General features: G+C 35.8%; 1 protein-coding gene across 1 annotated transcript; it reads right to left on the reverse strand.

Annotated features, from left to right (window-relative positions):
* Window positions 1–27,790, reverse strand: LOC130426481 (uncharacterized). The gene is made up of 14 exons (XM_056753285.1): window positions 27,784–27,790; window positions 26,972–27,331; window positions 13,878–13,964; window positions 13,649–13,741; window positions 13,428–13,502; window positions 13,095–13,208; window positions 12,864–12,995; window positions 7,369–7,452; window positions 2,458–2,556; window positions 1,400–1,495; window positions 1,055–1,153; window positions 662–690; window positions 500–556; window positions 1–372 (listed from the first exon to the last, which is right to left on the reverse strand). The coding sequence occupies exons 1-14, from the start codon at window positions 27,788–27,790 to the stop codon at window positions 223–225; spliced, it is 1,482 nt and encodes a 493-aa protein (XP_056609263.1). The 3' UTR covers window positions 1–222.
* Between the last annotated feature and the right edge of the window lie 69 nt (window positions 27,791–27,859).

Consider the following 27,859-nt stretch of genomic DNA (forward strand, 5'->3'; position numbering starts at 1 on the left):
ACACATGCTTAAATATTTACAATATTAATAATCTCTCACTGAAATGATCAGTATGGGTGGAAATGATCCAGAAACTGAAGATTTATTGATCCTGTACAATACTGTCCTGACATCACTGTGAACTTGAGACTCAAACCATGAACTCTGATAATATACAGTGACCTCCATAATGTTTGAAAAGTTCATCTCAGAGATCTAACAGTGTTTATGAAAGATCTTCTGTCATGTTTGTGAGATCACTGACACTGAACGCTGAGTTTCTTCTGTAACTTTACGTCCTCGTGTGTCATGATCTTTATTCTTCATGAGAGGTTTCAGTTCTGTTTTGTTGGTCTGATCCAGTAGCTGGCGACTCACCTGATCCTGCTGCTCCTGTTCAGGATCCATTAAACAATATTAATAACTAATAATATTAATTAGGACTCTAGTCCAACATGATATTAATCATTTTCTTATCATGAAGGTCAATTAAATTCATGAACTCTTATAAGATCCTCACCGGTGAATGTTGATTCTGGTCCTGCTGTGATCTGTTGGCTAAAGTTCTCATTCTCGTCTGTTTTAAGAGCAAAACATGTTATTTAAATGGTGTGATTTTCAGAATACATGTAGTATTAAGCTTAAAGTGTCACATCAATGCAGTTTTATAAATGAAACTGACCTGACAAGACTTCAGACACGCTTGAATCTCTGTGAGAACAGAACAGTGAGAGAAAAGATATTTAGTGCATTTTCTAGTCTATCAGCTATTAAACATTTGCTGTCAATCAAACACAAGCTTACAGATCAGCGCACACGCGCACACACGCACACACGCACACACACACACACACACACACTTTCATACAAGACAACAACAGGACAACAAATCTAATGATCAAGTGTTTACAAAAGACACATGACTTGTCAGATTTATATATATAATAATACAAAAGCTTCATAAAACTTTCCTGTATGAAATGAAATGAAAACACATGAGACAGAAAGCCATATGAAGATCAGCTCATATAATGTCACCAGATGGTTTAAATAAACAAGATCAGTTTTTACTCACTGGATGAAAGTTGTCCAGAAATCATCACAGACAATAAGAAGAAACATTCAGAGGGAAAGAGAATAAATCTCAGATCCATCACTGCACGCTCGCCATTAACTGATGAGAAATAAAGAGAAGACATTTATATTTATATATTATCATCATAGGAAATATAATAAATTTAACTACAGATGAGAATTAATGATTTAAATGTTCATGTGCTTTAAATTCAGCTCAGAATAGTTTGATTTCAATCATTTGAGATGAAAAGTTGAAATATTTCTGTATTCAGTGTCTCAATAGAGACCTACAGCACGGAATTTTGTTTAAATCCGCTGATATTAAAGTGTTTTGTGTTTTCACCTGTTTTCAGTATCAGTTCTGTTATCAGAACAAAAGCGCCGATTAAAACAACACCAACTGATCCAAACACATACAGAGAGACAAAACGATGAAAATCTGTAATGAAAGACAAAGATCAAGACATTACTGCACAAATCAACTTTACAGACAAAAAAGCTTCAGTAACATCATAATTATTTGAAAACAGAAGTTAAATAGTTATTCTACTATAAACAGATGAATAGATTTTTATGAAAATGAAGCAACGGCCAATATTTAGATCCACAAAAACTAAAACATTACATTTATAAAGAATAATTTCTGACTCTTTGTAATATGTAGTCTCTCAGTATTACATTTAATCTTTGTGATATTTCAGTCCTGTAAAAGTAACTAGATTACTTAGCCTTATTAGATTCATATTTAATGTATAACAGTATGAAATCTTTCTTCCTAAAAACTGAGTCTCTTTACACTAAACATTAAATATCTGTTTATAATAACACTGATCTCTTAAAGTCTATAACTGTACATGTAGACAAACTGATGAAGATTAAAGCAGAGAAACACAGAATCACACAGAGAAGATGTTTAAAGTAGATCAGCAATACTGTACCCAATACTGAAACAGAGTAATAACTCTGATCTGTGAATCTGACAACTGTCCAGAGTATCTGCAGAAACACCATCACACAGGCCCATCCAACAGGATCTGTGAAATAAAAACACATACATATTTTTATACTTTATAAGATTGATAGACATACAGCAGACAGAAAAGGATAGAGAGAGAGAGAGAGAGATAGAGAGAGAGGATCAGAATATCTTCAGTATGAGTATCATGTTTAGTGCACATTTAATGAAGTTAACTGATAAATATGAACATGAATTTTACTTTAACTTCACTTCACATCATTTCTTCACAAGTGTCATAAACCTCCACACAGTTCTGTATATTCTGTATGTAAGTGTTGTGTCTAAAGAAGAAGTTCCTGAAGTGTTTGTGAGGTCTGATTATATTTTCTAGATCAAGAACATATTATGTTTTATTTTCTTATGTTGTTAAAATATTTTCATACCTGTTTTATTTTCCAGTGTAAAGATGAAATAGCCGATCATAAGTGCATTAATCAATAATGTGACGAGGAGCATCACTGTTCTCAAGAGCTCAAATGACCCTGAAAAAGTGTGAGAATGTTTTCATGAATAACACTTTACATACAAACACAAACAGTGTTGATCAGAGTTTAACACAAGAAGAGTCACGTGAAGATGATCAGATATCAGATTAAACATCTAAACACAGATCAAGAATCACTGAAGAATTAAAGATGAAAATATTTCTGCTCTTGTTCAAGTCAAAACCATTAAAAGACATTTATTAATGAAGACTGATAATGATAAATATATGAATAATCAGTTTTGGTAAAGTGATGTATATAAATACACTACATAGAGACTTATACCATGGTCTGTTTGAATACTCAATTCTGATTGGATGGAGGGTGTGCAATAAAATCCTTGAACGCACGAATAGCTCCAGTCAGTTTGATTACATTTGAAATGACCAAACAAAATATCTGCCATTGTCACCTGCTTGATCTAAAATTACACTGATAACATCAATAAAAGCTTTAACTTGGCAAGTGATCATGGTATATCCGCTTCACCTCGGGTGGTTCCAGGCCTCCACGTCGTGCATTAAAACCCTTTAACGCAGGGCTAGCTGTGGATTATCCCTTAATTTATATATCATACTTGGTTCTATCATTTTTAATATTGATTAAACATCATCACAAAACCAAACTGATGTCAAAACATGTTGAATGTAATTGTGTAATATTTCATTGAGAAAGAGACGCTCTCATAAAGAAGTGAAAGCAGATCTGATTCATGTCATGACGCGACACTCAATGTTTCCAGAACTGAACCTCATTCACTTCATTGTTTCACTGCTCAGATGATGAAATTGATGATGACATTTTCACTAGTTAACATAAACACTTACTGTATATTTTTAACACTTGTTTTAAAGAATAAAGTGATGCATTTCATATTAACTCCCCATGTTTATGGCTTCATGTGACTCTATGATTCACTTTATGATGTCAACAATGTCACTTCTGTAACTGATCAGCTTTGTGTTATTGTCTTGACACGTATTGTTATATTGTCTAGTGATTTTTATTTTCTATATTTTTGTCATTTCTGTACATTTTGTCATTTCTGTACATAAGTGTATGTTTGTCTATATAGCAATGATGTCTATTCTATTGTGTCTATCATTTGTGGAGGAGCATATGAGAACGCTTTTGTATGTACACGTTGAAGGATTTAATCATTTAATCAGTTACTTAATTACATTTAATCATTTAATTAGTTTTGTCTAATTTAGAGGTGAAGTCATAATATTGTGAGTGTTTTAATACATGCATTTGATACCCAAGCTATGTGCTGATAATGAAGTGCTTGCAGCAGAGGAATGGGAGTGTGTGGGGAAGAGGGGGTAGTTCAGATGTGATTATGAGTAGGGGGTTGGGGAAGGTATGTGGAATGTATGTTGTTTACACAGCAGGAGTTGATTGGTTGAGAGAGGACAGAGCAGAACTTGATGATTGGTGGAAACAAGGGAAACCCCCGCCCCCTGCGAAAGAGAGATCGTCAAGACATACCATATATTTGTGTGATGATGTTTTTTCTGGGTTGTTCTTTGTGAGACGTTGTGTCTGAGACAACCCAGCGCTGTACTTTGATACTTTCTGACCAATAAACTTCAAAACTTGTTAGAGATTGCCTTCCTTCGATTTTTGAACATGTAGGACGCCTTTAAAGTCCAACAACGTACAGAACATATAATTTATTTCACATAATTTACTGTATATATACAGTACAACAAAGAACTTTGATAGAGAGACTAAAGCAAGAGAAATCTCTTAAGTAACGGATGCAGAGAGCCCAAAGCTGTAAACAAATGATTTTTTCTTTCATTTGTATTTATTTAATAAAGAGAAATAATATGACATAACCTGCAAACCTCTATCAGACGTGTCTTTCATAAGGAGATATTCTAATACAGTTTAAGAGATAATAATTTATTTTTATTTTTTCATAGGTGTTTTTGTCAAGTGCCTATTGTGTTAGTGTGTGTGTTTCTTGTTTACTTAAATAACAAAATAAAAGCCTCGTAAATCAGCCAAATCATGTTTTTCCTTAAATCTGTCATGCATAAGTTTATGTTATGGTAAAGTTTTAGCAGGAGGACATAGAATTGATCTTAAATCAATGGTGACTTTATAATGTCTCGACAAGTAAAGCAAAACGTGTGTATGTGTGTGTGTAGGTGTATGTGTGTGTGTGTTGACAAAACGGACACTAATTTTCTGTCAAGTGTCAGAGCACCAACAAACAAAGATATTTTCTCAAGTTATTTGAAGCAGATGTTATTCTATTAATTTATGAACAACATATAACCAATAAAATGTAAATATAAGACAAATGACCTGAAACACAAGTGCAGCAGACCCTCACTATCAGACTTTACACCTGAACTCCACTACATCTCACAGTGAATATTGTTTCCTCCACTATATTTACATCCACAGCAGTTTGTCTACAGAGTCATCAGTTGTGTAATGATTCAGTCAACATGATCCTTCACTTCATCCTCCAGCACCTCATCTTCACATGAACCTCCAGCAGAATCATGTTTGTGGATTTCAGCTTTAAACACAATCATCTCGACACTACAGATCAAACTCTCCAGCTGAACGTGTCTGACTCATGTGCAGGTGAATCACACACTTCCTGTCTGACAGGAAACAGAACGTGAGTCTGAGAAAACATGTCTGTGTCTCCAGAACTATCAGCATTGACTCACTGAATTGTCTCTGATGTTTCTCCTCTTCTCTCTGTTCACCAACAATCTGTCAAACTACTGAAGTTTAGACCACACCTCCCTCACTGGACTCATCTCTCTCTGATGGAGAATATCAGAATAATCTGGAGCTCAACGCTGTGAAAACAGTGGAGATGATGTTTGACTTCAGGAGGAACCCAACACCAGCCGCCCATCACTCTGTTTGACTCCTCAGTCGGTACTGTGAACTTCTTCTGCGTACCATCATCATCAGTCCAGGACCTCAAGTGTGAGCTGAACATCAACTCTCTGATAACAAAAGCACATCAGAGGATGTTCCTCCTACAACAACTGAAGAAGTATGATGATGCACAGATGATGCACTTCTACACCTCCATAATCGAGTCTGTACTCTCCTCCATCATCATCATCATCATCTACACTGAAACCACTGCTGAAGATCAAGACAGACTGAATTGTGTCATTCAATCATCTCTCTGGACACAAACTCTGTGAAAAACTCTCTCCTCCAGAAAGAGACAGATATACAACTGCATTTGACCTCATCAACAACATCGGTGACCACAACCACTTATACTACACTTCACACAAAACACAAATATTGTGTCATATTAACAGAACACAACTGTTGAATTTCATCTGACTATCCCAGACTGTGTGTTTTTACACTGAGCCCACTTTATACATCCATCGATGTTCAGTGAATGTCTCTTTTCTTGATATTTATATATGATGTCATTTATTCTTTTGTACATATTGTGACAGGCTGAACAAGACACAGACACAATTATTCCAAAAATTAAGCCCCGGAGGGTGATTTAATGTGCACGCAACACAATGCCACACGGTGAGGTATACAATGGGTAAATATAACTCCAGGGTGCTCCGTGATAGCTGTGGGGTGGTGCTCGTGCCTCGTGGTGTAAAATGTCCAAACTCCTTAGTATCCCGTATCCCGATGCTGACCACGTATTGACCCGCTCGTCACAATATGAATGTCATTGTTCAGCACAAACACACTAAATATATTCCTGATACAGTTAAACCCACAGCACTTGATAATAAAAGTGATTCTGATTTATCTGACAGATTTAGTTATTATAGATCAGTACATATGGTTGAATTAATGAAATCTTTCCTGTAGCTCAGTGGTAAGAGCATTGCGTTAACAACGCAAGGTTTTGGGTTTGATCCCAGGGGATTGCACATACCTAAAAATGTAAAATGTATAGGATAAAACATTGTAAGTTGCTTTGGATAAAAGCGTCTGCCAAATGCCTAAATGTAAATGTTAATGTGAAAGGACGTCTTTTCTCGCTGTAAGAGGATGAATGAGTCTCTATGAAGTTTAAAGCTCATCTCCTCTCTTTCTGAATATATTCTGTAATAAAGTGTTTTGTTGACTGAAACTGGTCGTCTTGTTTATTTTGCAGTATCTAATAAATTTCTTTGTTTGTTAAATTGTGCAGTTTCTTACATTCATTGATATTTACTTGTGAATGTTTATGTGAAAGTCTTAACATCAGCTCATATGAGGATGAAATTATGATCATAGAAGCACGAGAATCATATTACTGTAAATACTGTATATATTCTGTTATGTATTCTTCCTTTCAAAATCAAACACAAATAAACTGATAAATGTTGTGTCTCTATCACTCTCTAGACACAATGATCCTGTAAATGTAGTCAATGTTGTAATCGTACATTTATGTAAAATGAATTTATAATAGTCGTCACACTTAAAGCTTTTGTAACGGGATGACAGCACAGATCATTAAATCTCAATATCAATAAATCTTTCTAATAATCACTAAATCACACCGTCAAAGACAGTTTAAATATTATTCTTTATATTACTCAATGATATTATTATTGATTATTATTCTGTCAGAGGCGTGTTAACACGTAACAAACATGAGTGTGCAGTAAATACAGTAAATCAAATAATCTGATCACAGGAATCTCAGATGAAACACAACATTACATTTGATTTCTGTGTTACTGAGAGAAATAATCACATGACTGAAGTGTTTTACTGTCAACAATGATGATCACACAAAACATATTAATGCACTTATAACAATCACATCATAACTCATCAGATACTTACAGCGGAAGTGTCGATAACATTTAAGAAACATTCTTTCATTCGTCAGTGTTAGTAAAACTGGTAAAATGGCAACAATGATGAATCCTAAAAACAGAAGAGAAATGATATTAATACAGATGTTGAATATTAATGAACAGATTCAGTCTGTGTGTGTAATGAGTGTTTTAAAGATCATTATTTTTCATCATCTGACATCATGACTGTCCTAATCCACCCGCATCTCTACTACATACATCTACTATCAGAATAAAAGATTATATTACATTTATATACTTATTACTATCCTCTTCATCTCAATGTTTCTGTAAATATATTTGCATTTATACTTTGTATTCATTTAATTATTGTTGTTTGACTTTTCTCCAAGCGGATTCTTACACAAGTTCTACGCAAAGTTTACTACTTTACTAGCTACACTAGTTTTGTGACTCATTTACTAAGTACAGTAGCTTTAGACACTTGATAACTCATTTGATGTAAATGAAATATTTGCTCTCGGGATCTTTTTTATCATTGAAGTTTTCTTGTGAATGAGACCCTGATGGTTCATAACACGAGAGATGAAACATTTATTTACATGTCCTCTCATTTACAGTCGTGTGTTTCTTCTGTTATATTTGATAGTTTCAGGGGTGACAGGTGAAAGAGAATCGCGGCTCTTAACTGTATTTTACTCCTTAACTGTTATTATAATAAAGTTTACACGTGAACACAGCTGATGAAAAGTGAATCCAGTTTAATTCATCACTTCATCACTTTATGTGCAGATGAGACAAACTCCAGATAATCCAGATAAACTTCTCATCAATGTTATTCTTCATGTTGCTTTTAAATCTTCAATCTGTTAACAAGCTGCTAGAAATCAAGTGATCTGTTTAAGTGAGTTTAAGGTTTATTAAACTGAAACAGAATGTTGATCATGATGAAGGAGTTACTGTAGTGGACGAGTAAACTCTCTGAACATGAGCACTTCTCTTCTCTGTTCAGATTAAGATCATTCAACACAACAGAAGATCAAACTGATGCGTTCTGGACAGAGAAAAGACCATCATGTATCTGAACTAATACATTTCCTAACTTTTAGAAATCATATGACAGCCCTTTATGTTTCAGCACACTTATTAACCTCTAAATAAAGAGGTAAAGACGGTTAATAAAAAAACTGCTCTGAGGTGCGTTTCCCAAACAACAACATTTGCTGTTTTATCTTGAAAACATTCCCACACTCCTCATTCAAACCACATTGGTTCAATAATATAATTGATGAGGTCACACAGGTGATGATGAAATGACGTAATAACTCTGTTCAGACTAAATTAATGTCAGATGATTTAAATAAACTCGGCATCTGAAGACTATTTTCTCCTATTCGTTTAGTTTTCTCTTCCATCATCCCGTCATACTAGAGGAGGAACACACCTCACATTGTTCAAGAACAACACTTTAATTCTCTTGACAAACTAAATGTAGAAGTAAATTTGTATATATTTAAGATAATGGATATAGAACGCACAATTTTTTGCTTATTACATTTCACTCAACCAAGCAACTGCTTCTTGGAAATATTCCACACTATCTTCCCTATGCAACAACTATTCATTTGAATACCATGCTGTTAATATCACTTTTCCCACTCAGCTCAGCGTTGTTGTAGTTTACCGTCCCCCAGGTCCTTTTCACGACTTCATTGAAGAGTTAGATGTGCTGCTCTCATCATTTCCGGAGGATAGCGGCCCTCTTGTAGTCCTTGGGGACTTCAACATCCACCTGGAGAAACCCTATGCTTTTGACTTCAACACCCTCACCGCCTCGTTTGACCTCACGCGCCTCGTCACAGCCAGTACTCATAGATCTGGTAACCAGCTGGATCTCATCTACATCCGTAACTGCACCACATATAACATTCAAGTCACACCTCTTCACATCTCGGACCACTTCTTCATCACTTCAACATGCTCCTTCCTACATGCACTACACCAACACCACCACCCGTTCATTTTAGACGGAACCTTCGCTCTCTCTCCCCTAGCACACTCTCTGCCAGAGTGACATCCTCTCTTCCCTCCAACTTTGCTTCTCTAGATGCTGACACTGCCACCGACACCTTATGCTCAACACTTACATCCTGTCTAGATAACCTTTGTCCTCTGTCCTCCAGAGCGGCTCGTGCCACTCCCCGCTGCCCCTGGCTGTCTGACATCATCCGTGAACAACGTAGTACACTCAGGGCTGCTGAAAGGAAATGGCGCAAGACCAAGAACCCTGCTGACCTAGGGGACTACCAGTCACTACTCTCCTCTTTCTCTGCTAGTGTTACCACAGCAAAAATGTCTTTCTATACCACCAAGGTAAGCAATGCATCTAACACTCGACAGCTTTTCAAAACATTTAACTCTCTTCTTTGCCCCAAATTCTCCCCCGCCCACTTCATCTTTGAATGCGGAAGACTTTGCTGTATTTTTCACTGACAAAACATCATCCATCAGCAAACAATTCTCGGTACCTCAGACCTTGGGAAACACCTCTTACACTTCAACCATCGAACTCTCCTCTTTCACCCCACTTAAGGACACTGAAGTCACCAGGCTTCCCTCCAGCCACCCCACCACCTGTCCCCTTGACCCTATCCCCTCCGATCTCCTTCAGGACATATCCAGCTCGCTCACACCTGCACTCACACACATCATCAACACCTCCCTGCTCACCGGCACTTTTCCATCCACATTCAAACAGGCCCAGGTCACGCCCCTACTGAAGAAACCAACATTGGACCCTTCTACTCCTGACAGTTACAGACCTGTCTCTCTCCTCCCATTTATAGCAAAAACACTTGAAAGGGCAGCTTTCAACCAGGTGTCTTCCTACCTGTTCCATAATAAACTACTGGATGACAAGCAGTCTGGCTTCAAAACAAACCACTCCACTGAGACGGCATTGCTATCGGTCACAGAAGCAGTGCGGCTAGCCAAGGCGGAATCTAAATCCTCGGTCCTGATTCTGCTAGACCTATCTGCAGCGTTTGACACTGTCAATCACCAGATACTGCTAGCAACCCTGTCATCACTAGGAATCACAGGCTTTACCCTCCGCTGGTTCAAATCCTACCTCTCCGACAGATCCTTCAGGGTGTCATGGAGGGGCTCGCTGTCCACTGCTCACCACATGATCACTGGGGTCCCTCAGGGGTCGGTGCTTGGACCGCTGCTTTTTTCCATCCACACGACATCACTGGGACCCATCATACAGGCACATGGCTTCTCATATCACTGTTATGCCGACGACAACCAGATCTACATCTCGTTTCATCCAGATGATACCACTGTAGCAGCTCGCATTACAGCCTGCCTCGAGGACATCTCAGCTTGGATGAAAGACCATCACCTCCAGCTCAACCCTGCCAAGACCGAACTACTCGTGTTTCCGGCACACCCTACGGTCCAACACGATTTCAACATCCATCTTGGCAATACCACAATCACCCATTCCAAAACAGCCAGGAACCTCGGAGTCATATTTGATGAACAGCTGTCCTTCAATGATCACATTGCAAAGACAACACGGTCATGCTGATATGCCTTATTCAACATAAGAAAGATCAGACCATATCTCACGGGGCATGCAGCACAACTCCTTGTCCAGGCCCTGGTAATCTCAAGGTTGGACTACTGCAATGCTCTCCTTGCTGGTCTTCCTGCAAAGGCTATCAAACCACTTCAGCTGGTTCAGAACGCAGCAGCACGCCTCGTCTTCCAACAGCCCAAAAGGGCTCACGTGACCCTTTTCATCTCTCTTCACTGGCTACCGGTTGCAGCCCGTATCAGATTCAAGTCACTAATCATTGTCTGCAGGACTATCACTGGATCTGCACCGGCTTACTTCCACACTCTCCTGCACTCCTACACCCCATCAAGATCCCTGCGTTCAGCAAACCAGCGGCGGCTTGTATTGCCTTCCCATATGGGCAGTAAATCGCTCTCCCGCTCTTTCTCATGCACAACTCCTTCCTGGTGGAACATTCTTCCTATCTCTGTCCGTTCAACCACATCTCTCACAACATATAAAAAACTACTTAAAACCTAACTCTTCTGTGAATACTTGACAAACAAATGAAAAAAATAAATAATACACTAACCCTTTCTCTCAACAGGTAGTGGTCTAGCTTTTGTTGAAACCAGTAACTTTGTATTGGCACCTAATGTATTATGGCTCCTGTGTCAACTATCGCTTATTGCTCCTAAACTCTTTGTAAGTCGCTTTGGATAAAAGCGTCTGCTAAATATCTAAATGTAAATGTCCACACCTCCAGATCTGTCATATAAACTACACAACTTCATGATGCTGTTTGTTTAAACAATGCCTTCAGGAAACACTGAATCTGTGCTCAATGACAGAACTTGTGACAATAGTTTGTTCACAGTAGTTTTGGGAAACACATCACTTCTGGTTTCGGGTGAATCTATTTCTGTGAGCACATATTCTTGAGTCGGGGGAGATGGAGAATCGAGTTCAACTTTAAAATCTTGCTCTCCTGACAGACACTGACACTTGTGTGTTGTTGTTTTGGTTTGTACTGTTTTAATATCATCAGATGTGTCATCAATGCAATGTTCAGTTGTGTTGTCAGATAACAGGATTTCTTTGACAGTGACTTTCAGAAGCTGTGATTCAGAAATGATATGAAGCTTCTTAGATTTTTCAAACAGTTAGAATCTGCAAACACTTTTCTTTCAGTCACTTGAAGGACCGACTCTTGTGTTCAACAGTGATGTTATGTGTTGAAATGTCTCTTCAGTTTTCTCAGTATCATTGATGTGTAAACAGTGTTTAACTGAACATGAGGAGTTCTCATGTGGACAACAAACATTTCACATCCACATAAAGACATAAATCTCTTTCACTCTTTTGTCTGAATATATATATATATTTTGTTGGTTGTGATTCTGGTTTAGAGCCTGTTTGTGTTCTCGGCTGAGAAGTCTCAACTTTTGTTTTGTTTAAAGTGATAAATCTATTGATATACTCTGTCCTGTCAATTACTGTCAATAAAGTGAGTGTGTTACAGTAGAAAGAGTGAGATGATCCACACTCATAACAACAGAATAAATACACATTTAACTTTACAGGTTATATGATCATAGGTTATTAACTAGCACAATAATTATTGTAGGTTATTTAAATACTGAAATAAGAAGAGATTCTGTGACACTGACATTAAACATGATTTGTGAGACAATTGTGAGACAAAATTCCTTATATGAATTATACTGAATTCAAGCTCAATTCCACAGGACTAGATGTGGTTCATCTGGACGTGTGACTCACATGAATTGATTTTAACTTTATTTCACTGCATTAGTTACGACCCATGAGATACAGAGACGCATACAATGATGTGTTACAATGACTTTTATGATCATTTTGATCCCACACACACTTGACTCTCAGTTAAACTAAAGCATTAACTGAATCCAGATCAGTGATAAATGTGTACTCACCTCCTCTGGATGCAAATGTGTAGAACAGAAGAATGAATTGTAATGTCGGCAGAATTTCAAAGGTAAAATCAGCAACAATATCAACTATTTTAATTATTGTTCCACTTCTGTTTCCAACCTCTGCAGCTAAAACTATAAGAGAAATAACAATATTGACATGATTGAATATTATTTCTCATTAGTCACTGGTATATGAAGACATATGACAGATATTCATACAGAAACACTTACTGTAAACCACTTTACAGGTGCAGCACACAAACATGACAACATAGAGGAATATTATCAAGACTCTGTCAAATACTGCTAAATTCAGAAGTTTCTGCCAAGTATTTGCGAAAAGACCTGAAAGACAGAGAAGATAAAATCAATAATTCTACATAAAAGCACAAACACAGGTTAAAATATACAATGTTTACAAGTCACTAGAATTAGAAAATACAACTTTTAAACGTTTAAAAATCCTCTAAAATATTCAATCTCTCTGTAATTCTGACACTAAAAACTAATGCACAATATAACATGTTCATGATGATGTCTGTTAAGTGTGTTGGATTTGTTTACCTGAATAAACAACAGCTGTCAAAACAAAATAGTCTGCAACATAAGTGTACTTCTGTATCAGTGTTTTATTTCTGTCTGTAAAACAGAAAATATGTCATTGTTTTATTTATTATAAAGTTTTAACTTTTTTGACAAATCACTCAAATGTGAAGATTCAGTGTTTTCCGCATATTTTATAATTCATTCATTGATATTCTCTGATACACAAACAAACATCAAACCTTTAAAGTCATTCATATATGGAGCCGTCCAGAGTAACAGGAGAGGTCTGAGAATATAAAGAGCACAACAGCAGACCGTCTCACTCACAGATCCTGAAACACAAACACAATGACAAACATTAAAGAACATTGTTTCCAAGTTAGAAACAGAAGAGATGACTATTTACTGTTTTACTCACAGAGAAGTGTAATGAATATATTGAGTGATATAAAGATTATAAACACTGACCTTCAGAAACACCCCAGAAGACAAAAGCAAAACACATGATGATATTTGGACAGAAGACCAGCAACATCTGAAGAAGGAAACCTGAATCTAAAATTGAGAACAGAAAGTACAACAACAATAAAGATAATAAAAAACACATAAACCTGTTTAATAATATTTATACCCCCCTCAGACAATAAAATATTTTCTTTGTTTTAATAAATGTCAACAGACTTGTCAACACATCAGATTCACATCCAGATGCATTATGGGTCATTTCTACACAATAACAAATAAATATATATTATTTATAGTAATAAATATAACATCCTCCTTAAAACTATAACCCCAAATAAGTAATAACTACAAACTTATATTTCTTAATCTAAACAAAGACAGAATCAAACACTTTATGAATCAATATTAACTATATTGAGGGTTTCACTCTTTCCAAAACATTATTTTATCTAACACATGTAATATTTCAGCATTAACATGTGAGAGAAAGATTTATATTGTGCTTATAAATGTTGATGTGATGGAGATCATGACTCTGTACATCTGTAAAAAAACCACACACTACTGCAGTAGTTTAATAATGTTTAGTTTTACTGATCTGCATTATTTTATTAAACTTGTTTATTTCACTTCAGTCATGTTGAGAGCAATAAGAAAACACACACTGTTACTCCTCTGGCCTGCATCTGTTGTATCTTACAGTGTTACATTGTTTAAACAAAGTTTAGTAAATGTACATATTTTTATTTCATATAATGTAGAGAAAATAAAGGATATAAATGAAGGAATGAAATGTCACATTGAAAAACACTTTATCTGTAAGTAATGTCAATTAAAGTTGTGTTATGTTGTAAAGTAGAAAATGTTCCTGTAGTTGGTCTTGTGAAGTACAGTGATGTGTTCATGAGTTTGTACAGCGGTGGCACACAATTGTTTATTAAACAAACATAAAAATGCATTTAACTCAGTTTTTATTAATAATTTGTGTGACTTTAAAAGACTTCAAATGTGCTTGAAACTACACAAGATATTTATCAGGACTTTGGTCAGATCAGCAAAGTTTTGTTAGTTTGTCTGTCGTGTTGAGCACATGGCTGTTGTTGCTCTTCAGGGGCCGAATTCACAAAACATACTTAAGAAGAAAATTCTTCTCAACTGTCATGTTTTCTCTTATATTCTAATTTAAAAAAAGTTAGGAATGTTAAGTATTCCATAAAAAACTTCTTAAGACAGTTCTTAAAAATGTTCTCAAGATTGATCTTAGGACAAAAATGAAAAAGAATCCAAATTCTCGAAACAAAAGCTTTAGTATATATCATTTTAAAATTAAGACAAACTCACAGTTGTCTTAAATTTCAAAACCTAAGATGTTTAATAGTTGTTTCTATGGAAGTTTTTTAATGACATTCGTTTTTGAAGAAAAAAGCATTTTGAATTAACACTAATCAAAAATAATCCTGTTGCATTACCAGTGCTTGCATGTTTAGAGTCTGCAATTCAATATAGTTGTACATTTAAGCTGTGAATATTTCAAATTGAAACATTTCACACTGTTTCATCGTCTAAAAATTAAATAATCAAAATTCACCTTGGTTTTAAGTACAACCTTTAATATTCGACTGATAATTTTCAGTCCATATTATTTCGATTTAAAAATTCGCTTCCAGAAATTCAGGGGTTCAAATTTATGGGATTCCTTTTGTGCCAATAAGTACGAACGCGAAAAAAAAAAAAAAAAAAAAAAATAAACAACACGAAAGAAGAAATACACTTTGAAAACGAAAAAAATGAACTCTAATTGCAAAATTTTAACATACTTTCAAACAAACTGCATTCATCATCAAATGTTTTCTAAATATCCTTTTCGAAAATCATTGTTTATTAATACGATGCCCGAGATTTCGTTTGCGCTTCATTATTTTTCGTTTACACTGCAAAAAGTTACGTTCGAACTTCTGGCACAAACCTAGGTAACTAATCACAAGTAACTTCACCGTCCACCTCCAGATCGCTTTCTAAAGTTGCGCGCCGCCACTAAGACTTCTTCCACTTCCAGGTCACGGACCTGTCGATCAAAATCTGACTAGCCAATGAGAGTAAAGCACTGTTAACTCCCACCCAGGTGAGAGGTTTGTGCCAGAAGTCCGAACGTAACTTTTTGCAGTGTAAACGAAAAATAATGAAGCGCAAACGAAATCTCGGGCATCGTATTAATAAACAATGATTTTCGAAAAGGATATTTAGAAAACATTTGATGATGAATGCAGTTTGTTTGAAAGTATGTTAAAATTTTGCAATTTGAGTTCATTTTTTTCGTTTTCAAAGTGTATTTCTTCTTTCGTGTTGTTTATTTTTTTTTTTTTTTTTTTTTTCGCGTTCGTACTTATTGGCACAAAAGGAATCCCATACAAATTCGGCTTGAAATTCAAAGTTTCACATCCGGGAATCCGAGGAAAAGCAATAGAGCGCCGATTCTACAAATTCATGATCTCTTCCTGCTGCCTGACCGCTTCACCAGCAGGTGTTGCAAGTCGGTTCTGACGAAGATCAAAGCAAGAAATGCAGATACTCTTTATATGTTTGCCACATAGTCCACTCATCTGCTCGATTAAGTGAATATAGTTGTTCTCATACATCTCTTCTTATGCATCATCAAGAAGAAATGTATTGACGTTTGTAGTGGCAGCTTAGCTCACCTCTATCAGCCCTGGAAAGGACATGGAGCACGGGGACAATTCCAGGTGGCCTGGAATCATTTGACTACTCATACATTTATAATATTAATTTAATTATTTATATATTCTACCCGATCTCCTTTTACTGTCTATCTGGAGTACGAGTTTATGTTTGTATTTGGCTTGCTATTTATACGCATCCATTGCTTTTTACGTGCATATGATTGTGGCAAGGGGGGCATGATGCAACGCCGTCTGCACGGAGAGGACGTGTCGGGAGAATGACGGTGAGTAAGCAGATCAACGGTTTAGTGAAAACACCTGCTTCTCAATCTAGTAATTGGCGAGGAGACGCGTTTAAGGCGAGACGGAGGAAGCAAGAGAGAGAGAGAGAGAGAAACCGGCTGAGAGACGGAAATGAGAAGAAGCCTCGAGATGTTGTGTCCATGACCAAAGAAAGGAATCTTACTCGAGAGTTAAGCCTGGCTCAGACTACAGGATTCTCGGCCAGATTTTACCCCGATTTCCCCTCCCGAGAATCTTTGAAAAAATCGGGCCTAGAAACGCGATCGGGCCCGAGAATCGGCCCAGATTATCACGTAATGTGAGGCGTTCACAGATCGAATCTTAGAACTCCCGATCTGCTCCGAGAGAAATCTTAAGCCTGGCTCAGACTACAGGAGTTTTAAAATCCTGACAGATTTTAAATCTGGTTGCAGCTCACACATAAGGAGAATCTTATCAGATTCTCTTATGTAAAATCTTAAACCTGGCATTACATCTACATTTGAATCTCTTTTTCAAGCACTACAAAAATAGGTTTGCCCTTTGTAAACTTGCATTTATGAATGTGAAATGTTTAGAGAAGAAACGTTGGGGGTAAAGTTGTGTTTATGAATAAGACTAAATGTAGCGAGTGCAAAAATAAAAATTAATTGATTGGATTTTTTTATTTCATAATTGCACATCAAAAGACATTTTAAGACACCCAAATACAGGATAATATTAAGATTATCATACCAACGGACGCCTCTTTCGTCATCTCACCGGGAAACAGAAGTAAACAAAGCAACATCGCAGTAATTTCACGTGATCTATTTGTCCTATTATGAAAAAGTGTATTTCTACGATAGATTTATACGTTACTGTAGCAAAACTGTAGCAATGTGTGTAACATTCAATCCTGGAATTCTGCGTCTGTGTCGCGCTCTGAATGATTCTCTGTCTGTCAGTCCAAAGCTGCTGAGACGTATTTTAAGCAGGTGATGCTATAATGCTTTTTTTGCTAGGGCTGAAGTTATGAGAGCCGCTTAAGTTTAATGTTAATAAATAACGGAAGAAAACAATTGTCGCTGCCGAACTAAGATGAATGCCAATGTGATTATAAGATAAAAACAAACACATGAACGCATATAACTATATGCGCACATATAACATGCGTTCATGTGTTTGTTAATCTGATAAGATTCTCCTTATGTGTGAGCTGCAACGTGAATTTCAAATCTGTCAGGATTTTAAAACTCCTGTAGTCTGAGCCAGGTTTAGGATTTTACATAAGAGAATCTGATAAGATTCTCCATATGTGTGAGCTGCAACAGGGGCGATTCTAGGTTTTCAATATTAGGGGGGGCTCAGCCTCCAATGAGGATATATATATAGAGAGAGCCACACTCTAATCACCACATATTGTAGACGTTACTAAAATAAATAATTAATAAAGAATATGCAGAAAAGCATAAATACAAGTTATTGTTATTCAAATGAATATCACATTAATCGGTCAATCTGCAACATTTATATTTCAAAGTGACAACAACAGTCACAAATCCATAAAATAAATATCACAATCAACTGCTGAATCATTATTTAGTAAGAATATCTTAATATGTTTCCCTGCCATTCATTCTGTTTAGCACTAGCGCTGTCACTCTCTGCATGACTGTGTGTTCATCTATTACCTCCACAATATGTTTTCAATTAATGATAAAAATACTGAAGCGTCTGAAAAACGACATAGAGCTTCTGTACACTTTTATTTCCTCTGAACTCAGAACAATGAATAACACTGCCGCACCGGGCTGATCTACAGTAACTCTTATCGGCCCGTCCTCTTTCCGGAGCTGTCAAAAGTACCGTCGACTCTCTATAACTATTGCACATCATCATTAATGACACTTTCTGTGCGCTACAATATCATCTTGATCGTGGAAGTATGACGTCATTGGTGTTTAGTGCTTTCATTTGGCTTGAGGTAAAGTTAACACATAGTTAACGAGGGATGAACGCACATAAAACTTTTAAACAGTGGATGGGAAAGGGTCTTGTATCGCTTCCACATCATATTAAGATGCATTTATAACAAAGAATGGCAAAAATGCAGATGTCATGTTAATGAACACACCTTGTAAAGTTACTCTGCTAATGACGTTAACTCCAATATGCTGACGTGTGTGAACTGAAGAATGCGCTAAATAACGCAGCCTAACGCCGTTTTCATAATAAGAGTTTTAAAGGGGGCTATAAAGCGATCTCGAATTCTTGTACAGATTACATTACACACAATATTTTAGGGGGCTGAGCTAGAACTTTAGGAGGGCTTTAGCTCCCCTAAAAAGGGCCTAGCAACGCCACTGAGCTGCAACCAGATTTAAAATCTGTTAGGATTTTAAAACTCCTGTAGTCTGAGCCAGGCTTTATATAGAAATATAGTTTGAATGTTTGATGCCGGAAGTGAAACCCGGAAGTGAATTTATAATTAAAGAATCTTACGCTTCTCAGCCACGCCGACCCCGGCTCCGTTCTTCCCTATTGTCTGAACTTGTTACAATGATAAATTAACATTTAGTCATTTTGCAGCATTTAGCATTTTTATTCAAATTAACTTAAAAAGATTTCAGGGAGCAATATAACCGATATGTCCTACAGGAGCAAAACAATATTTGTTAAGATCGTGTGGGTAAATTACTTTAAATAATTTCTGTAGCTTGCCAAATGCAAACATAAAATTGTGCTATTGATAAGCACCATCTTAAGTCATCGAAAAAATGGATATATAACAGTGCTTTACTGAACCATACTGTGTATGTAGTTTTTTAAAATAAAATAAGTTAATTTCATGAAGCTATTTGAATGACACATGCAATGGTATATGATTAAATGTGCCAGAAAACAATACAACAAGATTTTAAAGCATTACATTAGGTTCATAACACCATCACAATAAATTTAACGATTCAAATGAAACATTTTATTTTGGTATAAAACTAAATAGGAAAAAAAACAATAAATATCCAATTAAAACTGACTACAGTAGTAAATGAAAAAATAGTGCAAACAGATATAAGAACAAGCCATGAACTGTTTTTATCAGAACGTAAAATAATCTAGAACATAATAACATATTAAAATAAGTATTTTCTAAAAAACATAATTGTAAAATATTTTGTAAATGTAGAATATAAATGCTTAAACCAATTTCCACTTAAAAGAGACATATCTATGGAAATAATCATGCCTACTTTTCATCTGAAATCTCTGAGGTCAGAACAAAAAATAAAGCCAATTTTAGCCTATTAGGCTAAATGAACGAGTAAATAAAAAAACGAACTGAAATACTGCAATAATAAAGACACCTACCTAACTCGCGTCATTGTTTTCCCTCTTAGTAATGTTATGCCTGAGATATACGCCTGGACATCCTCAAATTCTTATTGTGCAATTTTGTGCTTTTTGTGTTCCTATTCAGGGGTCTTCCGCAATTCTGTACAGCCCACGCTTTATTAAAAAGGTGTAGGCTATACTAATTTTGGTCATCTGGTCTGAAGATAAAGCAACATTAAGCATTTTAGCAAGGGACACTGGCCTTGATGGCGTGGTCCGTGGACGCTAAAGGGATGGAGTACAAGCACTTAGCAAACCTTACAAGCTTATAATGTTTTTGTTCAACCATCCCACCATGCATGTTGCGGATATTCAGTATGGCATGTGGTCTCTGGTAATTTAAAATGAATTTGGTCTGGCTCTAAAGAAAGTGCTGTCTATTTGTATTTGATATGCTGGTTGAGATTTCAGTATTTGACCGCTTTAAACACAATAAATGTCATGTAAATGCTGATGATGCATAATATTTATGTGAAAATGATGTGTTGAAGTAAAACATAACCTAATTCCTTCAAGCCAGAGCAGGATGGCAGTCAAAGTCTGAGCATAATAGGCCTTGAGTGTGTTTGTGCAGACTACTGCGTCAGTAAACATTTCTGAAAATTTTGATGATACATAAGAAGCTATATTTGAGAACAACTATATTCACTTAATCGAGCAGATGAGTGGACTATGTGGCAAACATATAAAGAGTATCTGCATTTCTTGCTTTGATCTTCGTCAGAACCGACTTGCAGCACCTGCTGGTGAAGCGGTCAGGCAGCAGGAAGAGATCATGAATTAGTAGAATCGGCGCTCTATTGCTTTTCCTCGGATTCCCAGATGTGAAACTTTGAATTTCAAGCCGAATTTGAACCCCTGAATTCTGGAAGCGAATTTTTAAATCGAAATAATATGGACTGAAAATTATCAGTCGAATATTAAAGGTTGTACTTAAAACCAAGTTTAATTTTTTTTAATGAAATTTAAAAGGTGAATTTTAATTATTTAATTTTTAGACGATGAAACAGTGTGAAATGTTTAAATTTGAAATAGTCACAGCATAAATGTACAACCATATTGAATTGCAGACTCTAAACATGCATGCACTGGTAATGTAACAGGATTATTTTTGATTAGTGTTAATTCAACATGCTTTTTTCTTCAAAAACTAATGTCATTAAAAAACTTCCATATGTTTCACACGTGACGTGTATTGTGTTGAGTCATAATCATAATTTTGAAGTTTACTTCTCATTAAGGAATATTTATCTTGATATAATAAAGATAAGGTCTAGCTCCCTTATTTTAGCTTTCATTATTAAACATGGAGTGCTTTTTACATTATTGCAGGCCAAAGTGATTCGAAACGGAGAGGGTCACAAGTAATATGCCAAAGTAACACACAAAAAGTATTATTATAAGTATACTTTTTAACGCTTGCTAACATATTTGCTAACATGCGATTGTAAATGCCGTTTAACACATCTCTTGTAATATATATAGGCTATATAAGAATGCAATGTGCATTCAAAGTTTATTAGATAAACATAAACGGTTACCACAGGAGCAAGTGATTGTAATCATATTATTTTAATTTACGACAAAAAATAAGATGTTCTTAAGAAAATATTTGACAAAGTTTTAAGAAATGTTTGAGAATCACACTCATGAACATTCTTATGAACTTCCTATAAATGATCTGAAGATCAATCTTATATTTTGTCTTAAGAACAGTTTTTTGAATCCTGCTCCTGGTCATCGTGTCGTCTCTCATCACTCTCTTATTATTCATCAGTTTGTTATTGTTTTACCGCTCGCACCTGTTCTCTGTTATCTCTCTCATTACTTTCTCTTGTTATTCCTCTTGTGTTGTCTGTCTTGTGTCAGATCATTCTGTGACCCAGTCCAGTCCTAATAAATCTGAATAAATCTCTGTTATAATAAAATTCTGTCTTCATCTATTCTCTTCTTTGTTACAATGTTGTCTTGTCCTGGTTTTTCTCTCCTGACTTCCCAGATTCAGCCTCTCATCTCTCATGAGTCTCTCTGCATCATCGCTGCCTGATGTTTTCTCTCAGTTTTGACCGGGTGTCATTTCTCCTGTGTTCTGGAACGTTCTGTTTGCTGAACTGTGTTGAATTTATATTGGTCAAGAGCTTTCTGTGGATTTCTCTTCATTATTCAGTGCTGGTTTTGTATAAGAAATCTTGAGTTTTTGAACCTCAACTAAATGTCTGGTAGAACAGAGGCGGAAACAGTGAAAATTAAAAAAAAAGTCACAAACTCTCCCTGGATTATCAAAAGGACAATCAAAATTTGTAGCTTTATTAATCACCCAAAATAACACTTTAGGATATACTGATTCTTAGAGATGAAATGAGAGAAACACTGTGTCTTAGCCACTTTAACAAACTGTGATACATCATACTGTGTCTAAGTGTCTCATATGAGACCTGTATAGTCTTTTTTCCATTTCCTCTCTGCCTACCTCCACTTTTGTAGAAGCAACCGACTCTCATCATGGAGCGAGTGCGTTTACAAGGAGGAATACTGTCCAATGTATGGTTACATCCAGAATGAAATTCATACACCAGCTCCTCTAAGCCCCGACTAAGTAGACTAACCTCACTAAGCTCTCTATCCAAAACTCCAGACTTTTGATAAAACCTAGAATAACTAAATCCACCAAAGGTGGACGAGCTTTCTCATGCGTAGCACCTGAACTCTGGAAAAGCCTTCCTGATACTATTCGAGGGTCAGACACACTCTCCCAATTTAAATCTAGAATAAAGACACATCTTTTCAGCCAAAATTTCACTTAATGCATAGTTAATGAACAGCAGCTACGCTAATTATTCTCTTTCTGAGACTCCATATATTTTTTATTTCATAATTAGATATTATTTATTAGACGGATCTTGCTCGTTCTATAAAGACCATGCACTGTGCTGTGTTTTACCTTTTCTGTTTTTCCTGTTAGGCTGCTTTGGAACAATACACATTGTGAAAAGCGCTAAATAAATTAACTTGAATTTAATTGAACTGCTATGAGGGCATTATATTGCTTGGAAAATTTGGTGGCCAAAAAGGAATTTATTGCCCGAGCACAATGGCCGACTGACACGGGTCTCAGGGGAAGCCCCGATAATGTTGCATTAAACTCAATTGCAAATGGTCAGAAAACCCCAGATTCTCAATTGTCAAGCCGGCCACCGGAACACCCTACGACAGCACCAGATCAAGGGTGTGAGCCTACCTATGCGTAGCGCCAACAACAGACAGCGTGACATGAAAATAATCTAACAGAAACAAAAGATCTTGAACCAGAGGCTTCAGCATATGTGAATGTTAAAATCATCAGCATGTGATCATTTAAGTTAAAAACACATAATTCTCTGACAAATTCCTTGTTATAACTTGGAGGTCTGTAAATAAGTATACAAATAACTGGCCTCGTAAAAACAACTCTAAATACTTGCATCTCAAAACTTAAAAACTTATCGACTGATAACAAACTGCATTTAAAGCACTTCACGCAAGCCCTCCGCCCTCCTATTCTGGGAGATTTCATAAAGTCAAAGTCTTTAGGAGACGATTGCAGTCACTCAGCCACGTTTCAGCAACATTATCTTCCTCACATGTGCTTCTGTCTTTCATAAAACACACATGGAGACTCAATGTTCCTTTTGAATCAGTATCCTTTGTTAAATTTGCTCGTAAGCTTTTCCTCTTCATTTACAATGACAATATATTTACATTTATGCATTTGGCAGATACTTTTATCCAAAGTAACTTACAGGTTTTACAAGCAATACATTTGATCAGTTTGTGTGTTCCTGGCAATCAATCTTTGAACTGTTATCATAATGATCTACACATGAGCTACATGAACAACATGAACAAGTAAACATCACTGTAAACACACTTTTAACTAAGTCTGAGACAAATGAAGACGATTCATCTTAACTGTGAGTGACACAAGTTACAATTTCAACAATCGCTGGAGACCAATAGATCAGAGAGAGTTTCTGTTGGTTTATTTTTCTTTAAATATAAAGTCAATATTCAACATGTTCTTGTCATCACTTCCAGCGAACACACATACTGATAAATATAATATATACCTTGAATGCACTGTGAGTCACTTAAAAGCATCATCCAAACACATAAATGTAAATATAATGTAAATATTGTATTAATACAGGTTGTCGTCTCCTCACACAATAATAGAATCACTGATTCAGTCTCTCTATCGTCTCCAAATCACTTCCATTGGCTAAGACAACTTCTTATTGTTACTTTGCTGTTCATTCTGTCCAACACATTATGCTCATGTTAACACACTACAATCTCAAACATCAGGTGTTTCAAACAGCTTCAGCTAAAGATTTCTCCCCCAGTTTAAAGACATCAGGACCGGTTGAATGAGGATTACAAATTGTCCCTAAGATTGACCGGTTCCCTCCATGAATATCATCTTAGATGCTGGAAGAGCTTTAAGAATGAAACAATAATTGAATAAATAGCCAAAAGCTTTTGAAGCAAATAGCCTCTGAGGACACTATTTAACTGTTTTGTAAACGTGCCTCTGAAGATACTGGTGCTTCAGGTGATGCTGCAGCAGGTGTTACATAAAATGAGCCTGACGAGGCTGATGGGAGGCTGTACGTGGGATCCACATCCCTCAGGATAGTGTCCCGGTGTCACAATCACACACACTGTTCACCGATGTATTATACTTTCTGCTGATAACTAATACTTTAACTAAAACCACTGCGTAGTCTTTAATGAAAACGAGCAAATTTGTTATCATTAACATAACTGTAATGCGATTGTTGGAATATCAAATATAATTGTTTTAGATGATCATAGATCTGAACACCTGGCCAGCCTTGTAAAAGTCAGACGAGAGACACTGACAGCAATCTAGAATCAATGGTGGTAATTAATGGTATTTTAATGGAAGCCATTCAAATTATGTAATACTATTTTTAGCAGTATCATAATACTTTATGAAAATATATGCATGTGCAATAGTGTAATTGACATCAAAATTCAAAGTCTTACTTTAAAATCTGTGCTTTAATGTATAATTCTAACATTTGTAATACTTTGGTCAGTTAATAATATTATTTATTTGAATGAATTAAATAAGCCGTTTCATGTTTATTCTTGAATCACTTAACTAATGAAGGTCGATGTAGGATATAGAAAGTAATTAGTAATGAGTAACTAAATACTTTTTGGACAGAGTAATTTGGACAGTAATCTAATTACAGTATTGAATTGTAATGAGTAACTAGTAACTAAATACTTTTTGGACAGAGTAATTTGGACAGTAATCTAATTACAGTATTGAATTGTAATGAGTAACTAGTAACTAATTACTTTTTCAGAGTAAATTACCCAACACTGGCCATAAAATGTCACCAGAACTACACTCTGTGCTGAACGACGTTATTAAAATAATTAACCACAACACAAACGCCTTCTGTTACACACGGAAGTCAGGTGGCTTTCTGGAGATCTTTGGCGTGAGTTTACGAGTTAAGAGAGTCTATACAGATACTTCTTTCAGAAAGAAAGTCCCTTCTGTGTAAAATTAAAATGACTTTGTTTTAAATGTTTTTATTTAGTTGTTGTGTGAAGTTGGAATGAGTTGAAAATTGAAGATTTAATGGAAATTAAAATTACTTTGTTTGTAATGATTTTTTTAGTTGCTGAATGAAGTTCGAATGAGGCGAAGTTTGACGATTTAAATGATGTTAATGGATTAAAACATAGTTCGGGAGAAGCCAGAGCATATAAATTGACCTTGTGATGTTTTATTTTTACGCAGTTGTCATGAATGCGCAGTTTGACGATTTAATAGAAATTTAATGTTAAATAAATAAATACAATAGTACGTATTAAGTTATTTATTCACAGTAATAGATAATTACTTTTACAGTACTTCCCTGTATTCCCAAGGGGCGGTCCGTGTAAATGTTTTTAACACAAAACCGGTCCGTGGTTTAAAATATGTTGGAGACCGCTGGCATATAGGCCTACCATCTGAAGCGAAATATAACTCTTAACTGACTGATTTACACAGTGATTAACAAACCAGCAAGTCGTCCCAGCTGTCGTTGGCTATTGAAAACTCGCTAACAATTAATCTTTCAGAATGCTCTTGATGACATATGGAGGCTTACATGAGGCCTTCATGATTGTGGTGGTGCTCATGGGTTGTTGATCTGAGACGGATGAGTAGGCTGGAGTGGAATAAAGGTCTCACTACAAAAAACTAGACAATAAAGACTATAAAGACTACTACAAAACGTATTATCTTTCTGTATCAATCTTCACAAAACAAAAAATTACCCATTTTGCTCATTTAGTATTTCACATTGTACAAATAAAAAAAATTTACACCTTGTAAAAATGTTAGAAATTTCTTTGAGAACAGGAACAGTGGACACAGAGCAGCAATGATCCACACACAACTGTTATTGATAAACATTGTTGACAAACAGACACAAATCTATTAAACATGATGAAATAAGGTAAGAAATATTCCTCTAAAGCTCATGACTCAGGGTTTGTATTTGTGGTATACGACCTGTATTCATATCAACATCTATGTAATGTGGTTTGTTTGTTTTGATGTTGTGGTTACAGTTTTGGGAAATTAGGTTTCACACAACTGTAAAACTAATTTTATTTAATACTCAACTATATTAAATAAAGTAAAAACTCATGAAATCTACAATAATTTTCAATACTTATCTGTTGACTTACCTAGTAGTCTTGGTTCCAGTTTTGTGCTGACTGATAACACATCATATCTATTTCGTCTGTAGACTTCACATGTGTATTCTCCTTTATCTTCTTGTCTCACATTCTTCAACAGTAGGGAGAAGTTTCCATGTTTAATATCGTCAGAGATGAAATGAGCTCGATCATGATAATCCTCATGCTGGACCTCTGGTCTAATATCTCCATCTTGATACACAAACACTGGTTTCTCTAATCCTGATTTACTCCATTCCACCTTCTTTATTTCTCCTTCAAAGGGTTCTTTATTAAACCAGGGCAGAAGAACTGAACCTCCCAGAGGAACAACCAGATCACAAGAATAGACCACTGCGACACATGAACCTGAAAGACATAATATATCTGATGTGAAGTCATTGTTAAGGCAAAATAAAAGTAAAGGTTACTTTATGCATAATAATGTTTGAACCCTGTATTATTATGATTAAAGATGTTAATATCTGCCTTAGTGGAATATCTGCTTCTTCACATTTTAGTAAAACACTTTGCTTTGTACCTGATGCAGTGTTGCCAGATACAGTTATTGACTTCCAGTCCAAAACAAAACACACAAAAACACGTCCAAAATGTTTGATCAATATTTAGTTCAGTACTTTTACTACCAAAAAACTACCCCACACTATATAGAGACAAACACCAGCAGCAGTGAACAGTCAAACCCTGTCAACATACAGTGAGTCACATTAGACAGCGTGACCAGTTCAGATCACATTCTCTGTGCATCTCAAACAAACTTAAAATGAAAAATCATTTGAGCATATACAGGGTTAGTTTACCGTACATGGTTAAGACTAGTCCTAGACTAAAATTAATGTTAGAACTGTTTTGTCTCAAAATGTTCCCAACAAGTAA

Source organism: Triplophysa dalaica, chromosome 7, assembly GCF_015846415.1.
Source record: "Triplophysa dalaica isolate WHDGS20190420 chromosome 7, ASM1584641v1, whole genome shotgun sequence".
Taxonomy (NCBI): Eukaryota; Metazoa; Chordata; class Actinopteri; order Cypriniformes; family Nemacheilidae; genus Triplophysa; species Triplophysa dalaica.

What these genes read in the sequence shown, in the direction of transcription:
- LOC130426481 (XM_056753285.1), bottom strand. An exon ending in ATATATGAATGACTTTAAAG is followed by an intron (nt 13,503 to 13,648) that starts GTTTGATGTTTG and finishes TCTGTTTTACAG; the next exon opens with ACAGAAATAAAACACTGATA. An exon ending in CGTGTCTGAAGTCTTGTCAG is followed by an intron (nt 557 to 661) that starts GTCAGTTTCATT and finishes CTCTTAAAACAG; the next exon opens with ACGAGAATGAGAACTTTAGC.